The sequence below is a fragment of the Poromitra crassiceps genome (assembly GCF_964638095.1).
Source record: "Poromitra crassiceps genome assembly, chromosome: 1".
NCBI classification, from domain to species: Eukaryota; Metazoa; Chordata; class Actinopteri; order Beryciformes; family Melamphaidae; genus Poromitra; species Poromitra crassiceps.
In genome coordinates, this window is record NC_139623.1 from 82,988,820 (window position 1) to 83,009,162 (window position 20,343).

A 20,343-nucleotide genomic window follows, 5' to 3' on the forward strand; every position below is an offset into this window, starting at 1 on the left:
ACCAAGTTGTTAAAGTTGCCGAAATGTAATTGCAGAATTGAGGCATGGCTCCCATGACTTGCTACCGAGTCGAACTGGGCCAGTATAGCCCGGAACCATGGCTCCCGTGACTCGCTACTCGGCCCCAGCCCACCGCTATAACCAGGAAGTAGCTGTGGACTGAGGTCTTGGCACGCTGGACTGAGGCAAAACATGACATTCCATTCCACCATTTTAGATATGTTATTGTGAAACTAGAACGTTTTGTGCTGTGCACCAACGTTGCTATTTTACAATTCACAAAAGCAGTTTGATGGTGTCACATGATGTCAGCCATCATCCTGATTCACAGTAGGGTGTGAATGAATGGACGTCACATACTGTGGTGTAGATTGAGCTATCTCAGTAGTTGAATGTGTGTTGCTTTGATTTTATGAATCAAACTAACTATATACACTTACACTTCCTCAGACTTGGTTTCAACCACTGCACTCCATCATGGTCCACACTGGAAGAATAAACAGATTATCTTTGATGATGTAAACATGGACATTTAAAGCAGCTACGAACAACTTTTTCGATTGTTATTAAACAGTATAAATTTAATATCAATGCATCACATCTTACCTCTAATAGTCGACGAGACCAACGCAGAGTAGTCTCGCTTGAGCCCCGAGTGAATCGGCCAGTGTAGGCTGTCTGTGGCCAGGGAAGATCAGGAAGTGAAATGAAACGGTTTGCAGCAGCCACTTCGGCCATAACCACAAAATAACTTCCAAAAAACTTGTTAGAATATAACGAAAGATGTTCGCGAGAGTATGCGTGGCGCTCACATTGTTTATGTTATGTTGCTAGGCAGCGCAAACGGCGAGGCAGGCAGCTGCGTTTCACTTCCGGGTTTCACTTCCGCGTTTCACTTCCGGGTAGCCGGGCCGGCGGTAAGGAGAGAGAGAGAGAGAGCCCCCTGTTGACGCGAGTTTAGACAGACACAGACTAATAATCACCTAAGGGAGCAATCTCAGATACACACGGCTTTGGTCTCAGCTTCTATTATAGCTAAGATGTGATGCATCAATATTGTAATTATACTGTTTAATAACAATCGAAAAAGTTGCTCGTAGCTGCTTTAATAACCTTCAAAATGAAGAATTTCCACTCATATCCTCCATTATACATGGAACAGTGTTCCCCAGCTTCTCATTGAGACAGAGAAAATGTGTGACTCTCAGCAGATGTTGCCTCTCCATACCTGAGAGAGTCCAGTCTCCAGTGTGGATCCTCCAGTCCAGTAGAGAGGAGCTTCACTCCTGACGCTCCTGGATGATTGTAGCTCAGGTCCAGCTCTCTCAGATGGGAGGGGTTGGAGCTCAGAGCTGAGGCCAGAGAAGCACATCCTTCCTCTGTGAGCAGACAGCCTGACAGCCTGTGCGCGCACACATAAACACACACACACACACACACACACACACACACACACACACACACACACACACAGCAAACAATACATATTGTTGCATTTTCTTGCAGTGTATAGTTTGTAGTGCCGGGTGATAAAACAATATTGATAACTAACTCAGTTCAATTTTACTCGATTTCTAAATTAAATCAGCTTGATAATTAAGGAATATCACATGAAATGGAGTGCTGCTGTACTGTATATCAGCACAGCTGTGATTCAGTCATGCTGTGGAGTCATCTTATTCAGGAGGAAAAAATACACCTTAAACTTAAATTTAAATGGTCGTCTGTTGAACACTAACAGTATTCCTGACCTGAGAGTCTCCAGTCTACAGTGTGGACTCTCCAGTCCGGCAGAGAGTATCTTCACTCCTGAATCATGTAGATCATTGTTACTCAGGTCCAGCTCTCTCAGACTAGAGGCCTGGGAGCTGAGAACTGAGGCCAGAGCTTTACAGCTTCTCTCTGACAGCTGACAGCCACTCAGCCTGAAGGAGAATTAATGATGAAAAAACAACATTGAAAATATATTCTCTCCTCACACCATACATTGAATCTATCCAGTTTTCTATCCACTTACACAGATTTATTGGAGGCTTTGACCACTGGCAGCAACATCAGAAGAGCCTCTTCTGAAGCAGAATATTTCTTCAGGTCAAACACATCAAGCTCTTCTTTTGATGAAAGTAAGATGAAGGCCAGAGCCGACCACTGTGCAGGGGAGAGTTTCTCTGCGGAAAGACTTCCTGATCTCAGGTACCATTGGATCTCCTCCACTAGAGAACGATCATTCAGCTCATTCAGACAATGGAACAGATTGATGCTTCTCTCTGGAGATGAATTCTCCCTGATTTTCTCCTTGATGTACTTGACTGTTTCCTGGTTGGTCTGTGAGCTACTTCCTGTCTGTGTTAGCAGGCCTCGTAGGAGAGTCTGATTGGTCTCCAGTGAAAGACCCAGGAGGAAGCGGAGGAGCAAGTCCAGGTGTCCATTTGGACTCTTTAAGGCCTTTTCCACAGCACTCTGGTAGAGGTGAGTTACCTGAGATTTGCCTCTGGATGTTGATTGTGTTTCTGACAGCAGATTGACACCAGAGTCGACGAATGAGACGAAGACATGAACAGCAGCCAGAAACTCCTGCATGCTCAGATGGACAAAACAGAAGACCTTGTCCTGGTATAGCCCACACTCCTCTTTAAAGATTTGTGTGAACACTCCTGAGTACACTGAGGCTGCTCTGATATCAATGCCACACTCTGTCAGGTCGGCTTCATAGAAGATCAGGTTGCCTTTCTCCAGCTGCTCAAAAGCCAGTTTTCCCAGAGAAAGAATCATCTTCCTGGTCTCTGTATTCCAGTGCGGATCTGTCTCAGCTCTCTCGCGATACTTGACATTCTGCAGCTTGGACTGAACCACCAGGAAGTGGATGTACATCTCAGTCAGGGTCTTAGGGAGGTCTCCTCTCTCACTGGTTTCCAACACATCGTCCAGAACTGTAGCGGTGACCCAGCAGAAGATTGGGATGTGGCACATGATGTGGAGGCTTCGTGAAGTGTTGATGTGAGAGATGGTTCTTCTGGCCTGCTGCTCATTTTTGAATCTCTTCCTGAAGTACTCCTCTTTCTGTGGGTCAGTGAACCCTCTCACCTCTGTTACCACGTCAATGCAGTCAGGAGGGATCTGATTGGCTGCTGCAGGTCGTGTGGTTATCCAGAGGCGAGCAAAGGGAAGCAGTTTCCCCTTGATGAGGTTTGTCAGCAGCACATCCACTGAGGTTGACTCTGTAATATCAGTCAGCATCTCGTTATTCTGGAAGTCTAGAGGAAGTCGACACTCATCCAGACCGTCAAAGATGAGCACAACCTGGAACTTGTCAAACCTGCAAATTCTTGCTTCTTTGGTCTCAGGAAAGAAGTGATGAATAAGTTCCACCAAGCTGTACTTTTTGCCTTGCAGCAGATTCAGCTCCCGGAAAGTGAATGGAAATGTGAACTGTATGTCCTGGTTGGCTTTGCCTTCAGCCCAGGCCAGAGTGAACTTCTGTGTTAAGACTGTTTTCCCAATGCCGGCCACACCCTTTGTCATTAATGTTCTGGTTGGTTTATCTCTTCCAGGTAAGGGTTTAAAGATGTCTTCACATTTTATTGGTGTTTCTTGTCTCAGTGGTTTCCTGGATGCTCTTTCAATCTGTCTGACCTCATGTTCATCATTGACCTCGCCACTCCCCTCTGTGATGTCGAGCTCTGTGTAGATCTGATTCAGGAGTGTTGGGTTTCCTGCTTTAGCAATCCCCTCAAACAAACACTGAAACTTCTCCGTCAGACTGGATTTGAGTTGATGTTGACACCCAACAGGAGTTTCTAAAAGAACAATGAATGTAAATGAGATGTTTTAGTAAACTTGAGCTCTATCTTCCCCCTGGCCTTAAATTAACGTTTAAGGCCTGGCGCAGCACTATTAGTGGGCATGGTCAGGCGCATTCCCTAATTTGTCCTTGGCACAAAAGCCAGTGCTAACCATTTAACCACACCTTTTTAAGCGTAGAATTATTCACAACTGTGGCCATTGGCGATCTGCAGTAAACCAGTCACAGTCTTCCCTTTCAAGCTCCTTTCAAGAGTGATCCAGCCCGGTCAGAAAAGCCCGACCAAAGCGCTCTGAGGTCCCCCCCTCCCTCTTTCATCCCCGTCTGTCGCCATATGTTCCTCAAACAAATCTCACTGCAGTTTAAATACAGCAAGCATGTAAATACGCTACACTATACTGCCCTACAAATCATAACCGCAGTAACTACGTCAACACTGAAACTGAGAAAAATGGCTTTAAAGTTTTTGGACTGTCCAGCCAAATGAGATATAGGTTGAAAAGTGGCAATGCACTTATTAAATATGTATATGTTAAAGTATTTTTTGGGGGCAAAACAATTATTAATTACTTGACCTATGACCCCAGAAATGCAGATACGGCACTCTGTCTGTGTATTACCTTAAACAGATGTGTAGGTAGTACAAGGGAAAAGCGCAGTAACTACAATCTAATGTGCTTCTCCTGTCTTGTTTTTCATGAGACAATTGTAATCGGTTTTGATTTCGATACTGCAGTAAATTCCATACTAATTGTAATATCTGATAGTATGACTATATGTGAAATATAGTTACTATTCTCATTTGAAGAAAGGCCACTCTTGACCACTGCAGGCAATACAGGAATGTGTCCTATTCTGAGGGATCTGTTCTCAGTAACTTGAGCAAAGCCAGGTGGCAAGGCCATTTAGATGGAGTAGGGTTTGAAGTCAGTGACCTCTCCTCTCAAGTAAGCTGACCATAAGCCTAGAGGTCAGTCGAGGAGAGGTCCAGTGAGGGTCAAGGATAGTTTATCGTTGGAATTGGTGATTGATGAAGATCCAGCTGTCAGAGCTGGCGCCGAGCCACGGCACAGACTTTTACACTGACCATTTATTGACAGCTGGTAAAGTTAATATTAGTTAAGGTTTCAAGGTGACCCCGAGGGTTTCAAGGAGCCCATCTGAAGTGGAATGCAAGGTCATCATGCGGGGGTATAAAACCTTTGTCTCTTTGGTCTGACGGGCAGAACGACATTCTGACTGGTCCTTCTCCAGGAGAACTGCAGGCTCCTGTGTTTATGCCATTTGCTATACTTGAATAAATGATTCTGTTCAAGAGCATGGTATTGCCGACTTTGTCATTTCATTCCCAGGAACTCAGCATTGAATTAAACTACATTTTGGCGTCACGATTTGGACAGAAAATGCGCGATACGGCAGCGGAGGGATCTGCTGGCACTGCGCCCACTTCAAAGGGCCCAGAGGTGAGTTATCCTCATTTGAACGGAGCGCTATGTGCCTGGGGGTTTCTCCCGCTGCTGATCCGCATCTGACAAGTGCCTTTTGCGGGGCGAGCTGAGTTTGGGGATGTTTTGATGAGGATGGTTTAAATTTGGGATAGATGGGGGTATTTTTTTAGGAAATGGCTGGCACAGGACTGATTGATTATTAATAGTCACTGGTCTCTCAGGTGGAGAGTCCAGTCTGTGGTTGTAAAAACGGATTATTGTCATTGCGTAATAACAGCGACATTCTGAACGATACTGCGGGTAACGTCAGTCTGGGGGTGATGACAAATCTGACACAGTCGAATTGTGCCATGGGGATGTTAAAAAATGATTTTTTTAAAGGGGGGAGTCCCCAGGGGTAAGTGGTTTAAAGGGTTAATTGGCCCAGATGAAAAAGAGAGGAAATGACATGATTGTCATGTAGCCTAGGACTAAAAAGTAGGCTAGTTAAAGGTTTAAATTAAGAATAGAGTGGGATGCAAATTTATAGAGATAATTGGTTAGTGGTTTAATAGAATAGGCTAGTGTGGTTATGTTTGTGTCTTTATTTTCAACAATGCGTGGGCTCTTTGAGAATTAAATTATTCTCGTGTCTTGTAAGACAGATTAGGTAGAGACGCGCTAATCACTACCATAGCAAAGTAATAGATAGGCTATAGTTAATTAGTGGTTTAATGCACGGAGTAGTCTGATGATTACGTTGTTTTTTCATTATGCACAATGCGAGGGCTTTTGAGTGTTTCTCAAGTCTAGTAAGGCAGATGAAATGGATTTGCACTGATCAATACTGCTTTGATGTATGAGAAGTTTGTTTAAAGGAAGGTAATAAGCCCACGTTAAATTGAAGTATGGGCCAGGCAGGAAATTAGAAGTTAAAGTATTAAAATGATGCCTGAGTTTTGTTGGCCAAGTTAGAGGAAAATGGGGATCTCCGGAGAGTTTAACAAAGAGTGATATGTATAAATAAAATTTATTATCTATGGTAAGATCTTACAAATATATAAATATATATAAATGAATAAACCTTGTATATAAATATGGCGACTAGTTTGATAAGATAGTAATAGTGGAATGAATATATATCGCCGAATGATAAAACAGGCTAAAAGTGCTGTGAACTATAGGGGTGATGCTGTAAAATAGGCAATTGTTACCTAAAACGCCTAAATGATCATTAGTTGCATCTCTGTATTAGGAGTGATGTGATAATTGTCAATATTAACTGATATGAAATATGTTATAGCGACGTTTGGCTATTTCACTGAGCTTGCTGTTACTGTAGCCTATTATAGCCTATTACATTATATCTGGCTGGGTGCAATTGGCTGCGTGCGCGTGATTACTGAGGTAATGTTATTTAAAATTAGAGGCTTTGGCAAGCAAATTCTGAGGAATCGATATTTGATCAAACTGCGTGAATAACATGTTTTTAATAGGAAAATGGTTTCAACAGTGGCTAAATAAACTAGATTGATAGTCCAATGCGTACGATAAAAGGTTGCCCCATGGCTATATTATGGGTTTTACATGTAATGTTAGAATATTTTAATAGGACTGATTTGAGAAACTGAAGGGGATCCAGTTTGCATGATGCTAAAGCCGGTTAGCTAATGTTAGCTAATGTAGCGACAACTTCGTTACATAGTGGTCGAAATAATAACTAAATAAATTATATTTTTAGTCTAATGGGTAAAGTAGCAGTTCGCGATATCATCACATCAAAGAGGACAGTTAAGATAGAGATAATAGTACATTTGAATAGAAGTCAAATTTTAGTTTAGCGAGCGAAGTTAAGTCAGTGGAGTGCATCATTTTCAGAGGCTCCGTGTGGAAATGATGACTGGTGATCTCTGTTCCGCCTGAGGAAAATGCGTTACGGGTGGTTCGACAGGTAAAGAAAATATAGTATGTTATCAGTAAATAGAGGGTATAATGTTGCTATTTGATCAGCGATGGAATAGCGCTAAAGGGATTAGGGAATATTGGTTGGTTGTAGCTGGTTGCAAGTTGGCGAGAGTAAGAGCGTGTATTTCCTTTGAGATTTTCAAAATAAGCAGAGTAGCCTATAAGTTTAGCGTGGGATCAATGTGGTGACCGGATTGATAGGAAACTGATTATGAAACGACTAGATAATGAATATATAATTGATCAGCGCATAGAATAGCGCTATATTTGTCATTATTATAGGCCTATGGGAGAATAGAGGCTATATATATATATATTTACGCATATGTACCTAAGACGTGGACTGACTGGTGTGTGGAGCGTGGAGCGTGGTGACGTGGAGTGCACGTCTGTGATTTCTGGATGGAACAGCTGTGCTGGTGTGCGCGACTGTGTGATCGAAGGAGCTCTGTGTTTGTGGGGAAATCTAAGTAAGAATAAGAGTGGATTGGAATAAAATAGGCATATGGGAGTAATCTATTAAATGATGAGTTACGCGGGGGACTTATAGGACTTTAGTGTGTGAATGAGGATGTCTGCGAACAGTCATCAAGCTGAATAAATATTGGTCCCATTCAGTTACATGTTTAGTCAAAACACGGAAGTGGTAAAATAGGGGAGAGTAGACTGCAAGAGAGTTATGGTGATTTCTGCGAGTGAAAATATTCTTCTAAGGGCTGCGTTCAATAAATAGGAATGTATAGGGATATTGTATTAGAATAATAATAATGACTAATGACTGTAGACACTGTTTGCATTGGTCTATATGGTGATGGCTGTTATGAGGGCTGTTGTTTGCTCAGTACGGTGGTGGTAATAAATAAGCTAATTACAGTAAGTTGTTTTTATTTTAAATCAACTTCCAACAGTGACCATTAACATATTCAATGTGGTTATTTATGACATAAAAGGAGAGGGATGTCTTATCATCTTAAGCTTAATAGTCTATGCAGCAGGGAGTAGTATACTGTAGTATATATATATATATAGCTTAAAATAGGGGTTTTTCCTACATCTGTAGTTGGGGTGGCTTTAGTTTAGGGTCTTAAAATTAGGGGGTAAATATCTGTGTATTTTAGTGAGATGCACATAGGCTGCTATTAATAGTTAAAATGATTAGTGGAGTTTGTTTCTGTTTCTAGAACAGCGTGGCATACGTCTTAACGGTGGTAACCTAGCAGTTGACTACAGTCCATACCAGGATATGACATTGAAACCACAATACCCAGAGTGCTTTGCAGCGTGGAGCAGGAAGTAGATTTGGCCAATCAGCAATCAGGAGCCTAGGATTAGTGCTTGTTAGTTATTGTAAGATATAATTTGGGGAGATTATTGGTAAAGATTAATAGTATTACATTGAAGGAGTTTGTTTTAGTGTTAGGGAAGCAGGATAATAATGTGCGGAGTCATTTAAGAGAAATGGGAGGTGTAGATGATTTGATAATCGCATGTTATGTTTGTCTACTGTGAGCCGCCGTAGTGTTTACATGCTAAAAGCCTATCAGCGTGCCTGTGTGTTGGAGTACCGGTAGCGTGTAGCCAGATTGATATCACATCTGCATGCAGCTCTTGTTATTAAAATGAGTAATCAGTTCACAGTGTGATCCTTGACTCACACACCGCATGTGAAGAAGAGTTTATGGGAGATTAGTGATTTACGCAGCGAGTGATGGAGCGAGAGAGAGTGAGTGGGTATGTGTGCGTTAGTTAGCGTGAGTCAGTCAAAAGTGAAGGAGGGAACGGAGAAATTGATAGATTGATAAATGAATTACTCTGCTCTGTGTTAGCTGCGTAGATGGTTGCTTGCTATTATGGGGTTATAGATATTGATGTGAATGAACGTTCAATAGCCTATTGAGTGAATGGGTTGATGAGTTACTTTATTGCTGGAACTGAATGAGCGAAGAATGCTGTTTATTGAGGTGAATGAGCTAAGGGGCGATTGCAGAGGAGAGCATTGGTGATTAACTGAGGTTGTAAATTCTTTGTGTGTGTGTTCATGTTGAAGTGAGTTTGTCATTCTGGGAGTCTTTGGGGCCTGATGGTATTTTGGGGTTAGCTGACAAAGTATGAAACACAGATAGATGGTTTATGAAGTTATTTAGGTTGGTTGTAATACTAACTGAAGTTTGATAGTTAGTAGCCTGTATAAATTAAAGGAGTGGATTAACTCTTAGTCTGTTCATTTAAGTTCAATCATTTTTAAGTAGTATACAAGGGCCTCAGTATAGATTGGTTGGGAAAGCATTGATGGGATAGGCTTTGATTGATCATTGCTTGTGCTTGTGTCAATTGATCTAGTGATTGTTGATTGATTCATTTGGTTGATTGGTTGAGTTGATTTAACTCATTGATCTGATTGTTGATTGAATGCTGATCATTGGTTTATTTTGTGGATGGCGGATTGCGGTGTAGTTATTGATAATGTAATTGAGTTGACTTAGTTGTCCTTAGTTGACTAGGTAGTGGACTTCTGATTGATGCAGAAAATATGAGATAATATCTCTGTTCTTTTAATCTCTCATAGAAGGGAGCTGAAAGGTGGAACAAATAGCCTACGTTACGCCATGGATCTAGATGAGGAGATATAATGGATCATTTATATGATAACAGTAAATATATCGGATTTAGCTAAGGGCTAATTTGCACCTGCATTCTTCAGGACATGAGATAAACATGCAAGATAAGAGATAAGATCAAAACAGCGTACAGTTCAAATAATGCCGGTAGGAACAACAATGGGACATAATAATTGTGCGTTAAGGGATGAGAGAATTAGATTACATAGGAATAAAGTATGTGGGTGTGACAGCTAAATTAATTATGATCGTTATTATTAGTTATGGTTGCGATAATGATTTGATTGAGGGTTTTAGATCAATATTTGGCACTGTGTAGTTTCACTAGCCTAGAGGCTTTGTCTTCAGGTAATAACGGACATACGATGTGTTTGCTTATTCGACTGCTTTGCAAAATGGGGGCTTTGATAGTTAAATACACATTTTTCTTTGTACTTTTATAGGGAATATAGTACAAACCCAGGGTGATGGATTTTTATAGGTGGGTAGACCTATATGGTTACTTTTGGACATAAGTAGGATGTAGGAGTCACTACACGTTCTGTATAGATCTCTGACTGAGCTGTACTGCGTTATAAGCAAAACATTTGAATGACGACACAGGATACATATAGGCTACATTATGGTTTAGTAAGCTATCATGTCATTTTCAATAGCTTGTAGGTATTATTGTTATGAATTTCCCAATGGGGATAAATAAGGGATAACTTAACTTATTGTGGGGTGCCTCTCTTTTGCATTGTGGTATTTAAACAAACCTTTCAATTGTCCATTTAAAGATTTTGGTCGATAGATTGATCAGTGCCATTGTAATCTCACAACTGCTGCGGTATCGACATAGTTTTCAAAAGTTGTTTAGTGAAGTAAAATAGTTATCTAATTACAGAGGGGGGCAGAGATGCCTCCCATGAGTCTGTCTATCATAAGGCTCTGAGATGTGTTTTGTTAATTTTTACATCTCATTACAGACGAACCAGGGTGGGGTCATTTGCCTCTCATGATCCCGACCCCGTAGCAGATTGTGTGAGTGGTGAACAAACAAACCTGATATCTTGAAAAACTAGGTTATAGGCTATGTTATGTAGCTTATCATGTTAACATCTTGGTTGAGAACAACAGTAGCTCAGGAGTTTGATGCATAGCATATGCATGTCGTGTTAACGTTGCGTGAACTCTCATAGTTTAAAAATAGAAAATAGACAGTCAGCCGGCTAGAGTCGGACACTCAAGCCTCGCGAGGCTCACGCTCCATAAGGTCCCATTGCTGTTGCCACCTGGTGATGCGGTTTGGTTACCACGAGGTTGCTCAGGCTGGTCCTTTGTGTAGGATGTAAGTGTTTGTTTTGATCAAGGGGGGTGAATTTGGTAACTGGAGTATGATAAAGTAGCATAATATGTTAGGAAATTAATTGATTATCATCATATAGCGGTAGAGCTGTAAACTGTTAACTTGGCATCCTATAATCCCAGTATGATTGCTGGTTTGAGTGCAATGCTTTACTAGAGATAATATTATGGAACGTCACACTGCATGGTTATTTCAAGGTTTAACAAAAGCATGATGTCACTGATACATACAGAGTACAGACGCATTTAGCCCTGGAAAATAGTGCTCAGGGTTTTTTTTTTTTTTTTTGATAGTCTGGTTAGAATTTTGGTGTTTTTGTTATTTAGTATTTGATTTTTGTTGCTCAGTATGGGTTGAAGTTTGAGGGCACAATATGGTGTACGTTTAGGACAGGCTAATATCAAGGTTTTCTTTGTTTCTATTTTGGTGTTTAGGTCACAGTTGTAGGACATACTGACATATTGACGAGTCAGGTTAAGCCCTGGTTCACGAGCGTGTCTCAGGTGGTTTCATAGGAAATATGTCTAAATATGTCTAGTTGGCAATAGTAGCAATTACATTATAATGATACCACATTGGACAATCATGTGTTGGAGAGAATTGACAGTTTGTGTTTTGATGAGTTGTGGGTGTGGTTGAGTTTTTCAACTAGGTTCCTGTGTGTGTGTGTTTGGGTGACAGGAAGCGGAGATGGGGTTGTGATTTTAGCCTTAGAGGGCTGTACCGGCTCATCGCGTGTTGGTGTCATGGTCCATGTGCTAGCACAATAGTGTATATGCAAGACGCATGGGAGTTCTTCCTTCCTACTATGTAATGGGTAGAGTAAATAAGTACTATTTTATTTGTGTAAGCACCTTTTTCAGCATGGATGCAGTGTTAAATGGTGGTTTGAAGTCAAAAATATAAAATCCAACAACATATAAAATTTGGCAAAACGGATCTAGAGATAATACACTATGGGTTGACTGAGAGTTCTGAATACAAAATCAGCGGTTCAAATCTGCAGGAGTCCAAACACCTGTCTGGAGAAGAGGGTGTTCAGCTGTCCCTTGAACCTCCCCATAGAGGCAGAGTATGACATTTGTCCCTTTGTGAGTAAGGGACAAGGGGGGAGGTAGGTATAGAAGATAATAATACTATTGTTGTGTTTGGTAAATATGTATAGTATCAAATTATGTTTGTTTTGGGCCCTAAGGGACATCAAGGTGGGTATATGACTACAGAACACAAATAGGGAGTTAAAGGCATGGTAACAAGGGTGTTTATAGATTTGATTGATTTGATTCACAGATTTGAGTGTTTTGACAACCTTCAAATTATAAGATTAGCAGTACATTCTGTTAAAGGCTGTCATTGAAGTGCACACAATGATTGCGTTTGATATGAAGAGTCTGCTATGATACTATGACACATCAATCGATTATTTGGTGTAGTTATATTAAAATTGGGATACTCAATTATTATTTAGTTAATCAGTTATCATTTATGTTATAAAGATTCAGTTCCCTTTGAGCTGTTAGTTTTGTGGTCGTGGGAAGCGTTTGTTTCAATTCATAGGAAACAGCTGTCAGTGCCACCGCCGATGTCAGAGCCACCACAGTAGCCATGAGGAGAAGATGAGTCTGTTGATACGATTCTGGTAATATGTCGATCATCAATATTAGTTAATATAATCATTCTAGTAGTGATCATAAGTTAATTATGCATATATAGGTCAAGTTGTGTTCGTATTGGGTTGTCTGTGTTGTTTTTGTGTGTCTGTTTTCTCAGTCTTGTCCAGATCAGGAGATGTCATCAGTCTGACGTGGTGAAAGTTGAATTTTTGCAGCTTGTGATACACAGGAAGCTCTGCGATTAGATGAGATCCTGGATTGGTATTGTAAAAGTTATATTATAGACTGAACTTGTAATCATAATTGCATTTTGAATGTTTGAATTTATGCGTTTTTAATCTGTCCTACTGATGTCAGATTTAAGAGGATTGAAATGCAAATTGATATCATTTAATCTGGAGAATAGTGTCACTGGATCTCAGTTAAATCTTTGAACTTTAGCCTTCCACTACAATAGCTTCTATCGATACTGTACGCCTAAGTCCAGTCTGGGCGTCCAGAAATGTTGTTTCCTGTAAAGTAATTTGTTCCAGGTTCAAAATGGGTCAGAGAAGGGCATTGACTGGACTGGAGAAAAGGAAGAGACCACAGTCCTGGATATGGTGAGATGCACAGGACCGGGTCATAATAATAATATTATTGATTGAAGTGCTTACCAAGGTAAGTATGGGATTTAAATACCTTCAAAAATAGAAACAGAAATTCTTAGTTTAGGATATTCATTTAATGATGGATGCACGATACACTGTTTGGTTTGACAGATTGTCAAAACCTTTGACTGAACTTGGATCTGAAAGGTCAGATGATATGATAACTGGCCTGCATTTATATAGCGCCTTTATCCAAAGTGTTGTACAATCAGTAGTACATTCATTCATTCATATACTGATGGCGGCAGGTTAAGGATGCCGACATTATTAGGAGCAATTTTGGGGCACAGTGTCTTGCCCAAGGACGTTGACATGCAGATTGGAGGAAGCAGGAATCGAACCACAGACCTTTGTTAAGCCAAAGTCTGCTTGGAGACTGGTGATGTTTTTTTCCTAATAAGGAAAAGTACAAATTGTGGAAACATATATTGTCTAAGTATCGTGCATCCTAGGGCGTAAACGGTTGAGTTAATAAGAATACTAATTGCCATCTCCATTTTCCTACTGTCCTAGTACCTCTATGCTCTTGCTAAATGACTCCTCAGAGAAAATCGGACGGGCCGTGAAAAGGAGTTGATGCCAGTTCCATTCCTGGCATACTGAGGAGATGCATACTGAGGGGATACGGGCTCCAGACGGGCCATTACTCATCCTTGGGGACAAGGACCAGAGAGGAGCCATACCAGAATGAGCCATGAAGGGTGCTGATCTGCAGCAGGGAGCTGAGCCCACCACCATGATGTCGATACCCTTTCAAGAATACGCCAGCACTCGTGGATTCCCCACACACTCGAATAGCAACAGAGAGGACTGTTGCGCGTTGCCTTCAGTCGTGAAGATAGCGTTCGTGTCTCAGCTAACCAGTCCAACGCCTGCGACTGGAAACATGGATTCATCGGCTGAGTTAATAAAATTTGATGGGCCCAGTGTTTTTATTTTATTTTGACAGTTATGCTCATCATAATATTTATTTCACAGAGACAATAAGAATGAACTTCTGTTTAGACTTTGTGATTTCCAAGTGTCTCAAAGTGTTTATGTTATCTAAGATTGGTTGCCTTTAAGTAGTCTACTAACTTTTGTAGTCTGTATGAAAATATGGATGTCTTAAAGAGGATTATATCTGGTGATGCGTTGATAGAGAATCACAAGGGTTGAGTTAATATGAGTCAGTATTACCAGGTCATTTGTGATTTTATATGTTGATATTGTTACATCACTGTTTGTGTTAGTTGATGTAAGATACAGCCTTTCAATTGTACTTTGTCCTATACCAATGAGAAAGATGTTACTTGTTAATGACAATATTAACTTAGATTGTTTGTTTTGTTTAACTCTGATTTAAAATAGACTGACTAGATTGGCAGATGGACATACATTGGCTGCCCAAATTAAAGGAGCTAAATAAGACTAATTAGGAATTTAGAATAGGTTGGGTGACAACAGAATTTGTTAATAACAACGGATGCAACGCTGCAGAACGAAAGACAAAGGGGTATTTCTGTTAAGCTTGATTTACTCTTTCCGTGCCTTTAGGAAGTCACGTAGGGGGGAATGCAGTAAATTCAGTCAGTCAGTCAAGTTTATTTATATAGCCCTAATTCACAAGCATGTCTCAGAGGGCTTCACAGAAAGTATGTCTAGCTGATTCTAGCTAACACACAGTAACAAGAATATACAGAATAAAGATAACATTTGAACATTTGAAGAAAGCAGGAGAGTGGAGGAGGGAGGGAGAGGGAGGAGGGAGGAGAGGGGGGAGGTGGGGAGAAAATAGGAAATGTGGAGAGGTGGGAGGGCGCAGGGGAAGGAGAGCAGTGGGAATGTGAGAGAGGGGAGAGGACAGAGAGGAGGAGAGAACAGAGAAGGAGAGGTGGAAGGGTACAGGGGAGGTAGAGTAGAGGTAGGGTCTAGGGTGGAGGGAGGGAGGGAGGAGAGGGGGGAGGTGGGGAGAAAATAGGAAATGTGGAGGAGGAGAGAACAGGGGAGGAGAGATGAGGGTGCAGGGGAGGGAGAGCCAGGGTAGGGGTAGGGTCTAGGGTTGGGGGAGGGGAGGAGAGAACAGGGGAGGAGAGATGAGGGTGCAGGGGAGGGAGAGCCAGGGTAGGGGTAGGGTCTAGGGTTGGGGGAGGGGAGGGAGTAGGATACGGGCCCGGATTAGGGCGAGGGTGGGGAGAAATGGGAAATGTGGAGGAGGAGAGAACAGAGAAGGAGAGGGTGCAGGGGAGGGAGAGCAGGGGGAATGTGAGAGGGAGGAGAGGGCAGAGAGGAGGAGAGAACAGAGAAGGAGAGGTGGGAGGGCGCAGGGGAAGAAGAGCAGTGGCAATGTGAGAGAGGGGAGAGGACAGAGAGGAGGAGAGAACAGAGAAGGAGAGGTGGAAGGGTACAGGGGAGGTAGAGTAGAGGTAGGGTCTAGGGTGGAGGGAGGGAGTAGGATACGGGCCCGGATTAGGGCGAGGGTGGGGAGAAAATGGGAAATGTGGAGGAGGAGAGAACAGAGAAGGAGAGGTGGGAGGGTGCAGGGGAAGGAGAGCAGGGGGAATGTGAGAGAAGGGGGAGGACAGAGAGTAGAGGTGCAGGGGAAGGAGAGCAGGGGAAGAAGAGCAGGGGGAATGTGAGAGAGGGGGGAGGACAGAGAGTAGAGGTAGGGTCTAGGGTGGAGGGAGGGAGTAGGATACGGGCCCGGATTAGGGCGAGGGTGGGGGGAAAATGGGAAATGTGGAGGAGGAGAGGACAGAGAAGGAGAGGTGGGAGGGTGCAGGGGAAGGAGAGCAGGGGGAATGTGAGAGAGGGAGGAGGACAGAGAGGCAGAGAAGGAGAGGTGGGAGGGTGCAGGGGAAGGAGAGCAGGGGGAATGTGAGAGAAGGGAGAGCAGGAAGTGGCAGGGATTCAGGAAAATAGGGGAGAAGAGGAGAAGGAGCAGAGGGGGGGGAGAATGAGGAGAGAGCAGGAGAAGGGAGGGGGGGGCGGTGGGATGTGGGGGAGGAAAGAGCATGGAAAGAGAGGAGAACAAGAAGGGGGAAGAAGGGAAGAAGCGGGGAAAGGGGGAAAGAGAGGGGGGGGGAGAAGATCAGACAACTGACTACTCTAAGCATTAACCAGAGCTAACTGGGACATAGTATCTAGCTAATCTACAGCCTAATCTGGCCTATCCTACCCTGCTCTAGTCTGATTTTAGCCTGAACACTAACAGGTCAGCCTTAGGCTGTAGCTAATCTATCGCCTACCTAAGCTGTTCTAAACCAACCGGCAGCCCTCGACCAGTGATGAAGAGCACCGATGCCCCCCGACCCGGCCCCCGCCCACATATGGCGTGGGAGGGAAGGCCAGGCCGGGACACAGCGGCACCCCCTCACCCCCAGTGAACGCAAGAAAACCTTTCCACCATATGGATCGCCGCATGGATTGCCCCAGTGACTTGGCTGAGGAGGAACCTTGTGAGGTCGTTGTGCTAGGGGCCAATTGCTGCGGCCCAGGCGGACCCAGCCCCCACGCGACCCGCCCCCCCAGCCCCCAGCCACCAGCATAGTGACTGAGAGCGTGAGAGCAGGCCACGCGGGGGACGGGCCCACCCACCAGGCCACAGCAGCGGACCCCCATCTGGGGACTCCCCTCCGAGACAGGCCGAGAGATGCCGGGCTAAACCATGCACAGAGTTTCCGATAATGAAACTCTGTGAATGGTTTATTATGGAAATAAAATGTACAAGAGAACAGAAAATTGAAAATGTAAAAAAGAGTCCAACAGAAGGGATATAAAAATGTAATTTTTAAATTATCCTAAGATCAGGGAAGGGAGTTGAAAATCTAAAAAGTAGAGTCCAAAAAGAAATAGAAAATGCAGTCTTTAAGTGTTCGTAGGTTTAGAGAATACTAGTTAATTAGCTAGGTGACAAAAAGGGTAACAAGATTGGGAGTTCCATGAGGATGATCTGAGGAATCCATGAGTCCGCGTTGGTGACATGGATTAAGAGGAGGGGAGGGGAGGATAGGAGTCGGAGGTGATGATTAAGAGGAGGGGAGGATAGGAGTTGGAGGTGATGATGAGGCGCAGGGGGGGGGGGGCTGGGGGGGCGCCCCCCCCTTCCCTTAGGCAAGCAGGTGACCAGGATGATGAGGATAGGAGTCGGTGATGGTGATGAGCCCGGGGTGTCAGACAGTAGAAGGAGTAGTGGGTAGATGGCCTAGAATGACGACAGGTGGCTAGGACGATGACGGCCGGACCTAGGGCTGCAGCGGTGGGGTGTACGTCAGGCCAATGAGGACACCTGAGGGGGAGAGAGAGAAGAGAGTGGGGGAATCTGCGCAGAGGTGGAACTAACTCTATAGACAGCAATAAAAATTAGGTCAAATCAAAATTTATTAGGATTATTTAGGATGACTAATATTATACTGCTAATACTAATTGTAATATCTGATAGTATGACTATATGTGAAATATAGTTACTATTCTCATTTGAAGAAAGGCCACTCTTGACCACTGCAGGCAATACAGGAATGTGTCCTATTCTGAGGGATCTGTTCTCAGTAACTTGAGCAAAGCCAGGTGGCAAGGCCATTTAGATGGAGTAGGGTTTGAAGTCAGTGACCTCTCCTCTCAAGTAAGCTGACCATAAGCCTAGAGGTCAGTCGAGGAGAGGTCCAGTGAGGGTCAAGGATAGTTTATCGTTGGAATTGGTGATTGATGAAGATCCAGCTGTCAGAGCTGGCGCCGAGCCACGGCACAGACTTTTACACTGACCATTTATTGACAGCTGGTAAAGTTAATATTAGTTAAGGTTTCAAGGTGACCCCGAGGGTTTCAAGGAGCCCATCTGAAGTGGAATGCAAGGTCATCATGCGGGGGTATAAAACCTTTGTCTCTTTGGTCTGACGGGCAGAACGACATTCTGACTGGTCCTTCTCCAGGAGAACTGCAGGCTCCTGTGTTTATGCCATTTGCTATACTTGAATAAATGATTCTGTTCAAGAGCATGGTATTGCCGACTTTGTCATTTCATTCCCAGGAACTCAGCATTGAATTAAACTACAATACCACATCATATCTGTATTTAATTGTTTTATTGTTTACATGTTTAAAACATTTAAATGGATGAGTAACAGATAAATTCAGGGAATCCTGAAGTCAGTTGATGTAATCTTCACCACTGGTGTTGCTTTTTGGTCATCATTCTGACACAATTAATTAATGAGCACAGTTGTTTTATTATCTTAATTTAGAACAGGTTTTCTGAATTTTTTGAATTTGATAATTCATACAAGAACATATACAGTATTACATAGCATATTACAATTATTTTGATTAAAATTAATTACAGACTGAGTCTGAATGCTGATCATTTATGCAGCAATTAAAAGGATTGTCCTGATGAGCTAGGTAGTGTTACCAAACAATTATCACTATCTACAGCCAGATTAACACTTCCCAGTGGAGAACACAATTCACTTCTTTATTGGATGATCTCTTATGGATTATTAGCTAGGAATACAGCATTTACGATTTTAAAGACACTGAAGACTCATTCATTAACAATTTGGACAGCTGTCAGTGCGCTCTCATATTGGGAATTGACTGGATTAACTAAACAGATTGTGCCATTATGAGTGATTGATATGTTGGGCTTTGTTATGGAAAGAGCGGGAAAATTGCAGTAACTACAAAATCCAACCAAAAACCAGTCTGAACCGCAGTAACTACACCTCAAAGTGTAGTTACTGCATTTATCTCTGTTTAAGTCCAGCTGAAGCTCTGTGAAAGCAAATCAAACTGCAGTAAGTGTAGTTACTGCAGTTTTGTCTGGTTTTTGGTTGGATTTTGTAGTTACTGCAACTTTTATACTCTGTTTTCTCAAATATAGAGCAAGACTGAACTTAGAAAATTTGTCACATGATAAAACAGATATCTAAAAGTAAAATTTTAATAATAACTCAATTTTGACCAAAATTGTAGTTACTGCGGTTTTGATTTGGAGGGCAGTATAGCAAGAGCAAACTGAGAACAATGTTCTAAACGCATCGGCTAGAAAAATATAGCCTATCCCTGGATGAGATTAGATTGGTGAAAGTTTGGACATTGTTTGCTCTCGCTGCCTTTTCTTCTCCCCCTCTGTACGGCAGATGAGGTAGGATGATGCAACAGCCTCTGAAAGACAGGGGCTCAAAACGTTAGGGTTGTGCTACAACCCAGGTTTTACGAGTGAGAACGAGAGCTCTCACTAGTGCCTTAAACGCTGCAACGCAGCCCTATGGAAGACTGTTATTTTGCTCCAAAATTACTTTTCATTAAAACCTGACCACCCACCCGTAGGTGGCGTGGTACCCCCTGGGACTGACACGGATCCACGTGACTACGTCACGTCCTGCCAGCCCAGGGAATAATCACTCTAATTTCTTCCAGCCCGCTGAGATCCGACGCACCCCGTGACGCATCGACACAGCAAGGCTGGGTAGTGAGAGCTCTCGTTCTCACTCGTAAAACCTGGGTTGTAGCACAACCCTAACGTTTTACTTCGTTTCGAACTCAAGCTCTCACTAGTGCCTCCATTCAACCGACCTTGCTGCCGGGAGCACCCCACAGGGCGACCCGAAAGGCACCGGTGAACCACGGCCATATGGCAACGTTTATGCCTAACCGTCTGACATATTAGAGTGGCAACGATACTACTTTCTTGCCACCGACAGCACCGCGTGCGCGAACTGCGCACCGGACACGTCGAGACTGTAGTACCTGACAAAAGTGTGATGAGAGGACCATGAGGCCGCGGCACACATGTCCTCCACCGACACACCGCGCAACAACGCAGAGGATGTCGCAACACCTCGCGTAGAAAGCGCCTTGATACCCTCCTGGGGAACCTTGCCCACGGCAAAGTATGCCAACGCGATCGCCTCCACTATCCAGTGTGATAAGCGATCCTTGGA

At 43.1% G+C, this 20,343-nt stretch overlaps 1 protein-coding gene across 1 annotated transcript in view; it reads right to left on the reverse strand.

Moving 5' to 3' along the window:
• Positions 1 to 20,343, reverse strand: part of LOC310797174 (protein NLRC3-like) — a gene marked incomplete at both ends in the record, with an annotated part of 30,345 nt that overhangs the window by 2,011 nt on the left and 7,991 nt on the right. The window contains 3 exons of the mRNA XM_083659515.1: positions 1,229 to 1,402; positions 1,752 to 1,925; positions 2,018 to 3,797. Coding sequence (XP_083515641.1) covers positions 1,229 to 1,402; positions 1,752 to 1,925; positions 2,018 to 3,797 — 2,128 coding nt within the window. The remainder of the gene's footprint in view (positions 1 to 1,228; positions 1,403 to 1,751; positions 1,926 to 2,017; positions 3,798 to 20,343) is intronic.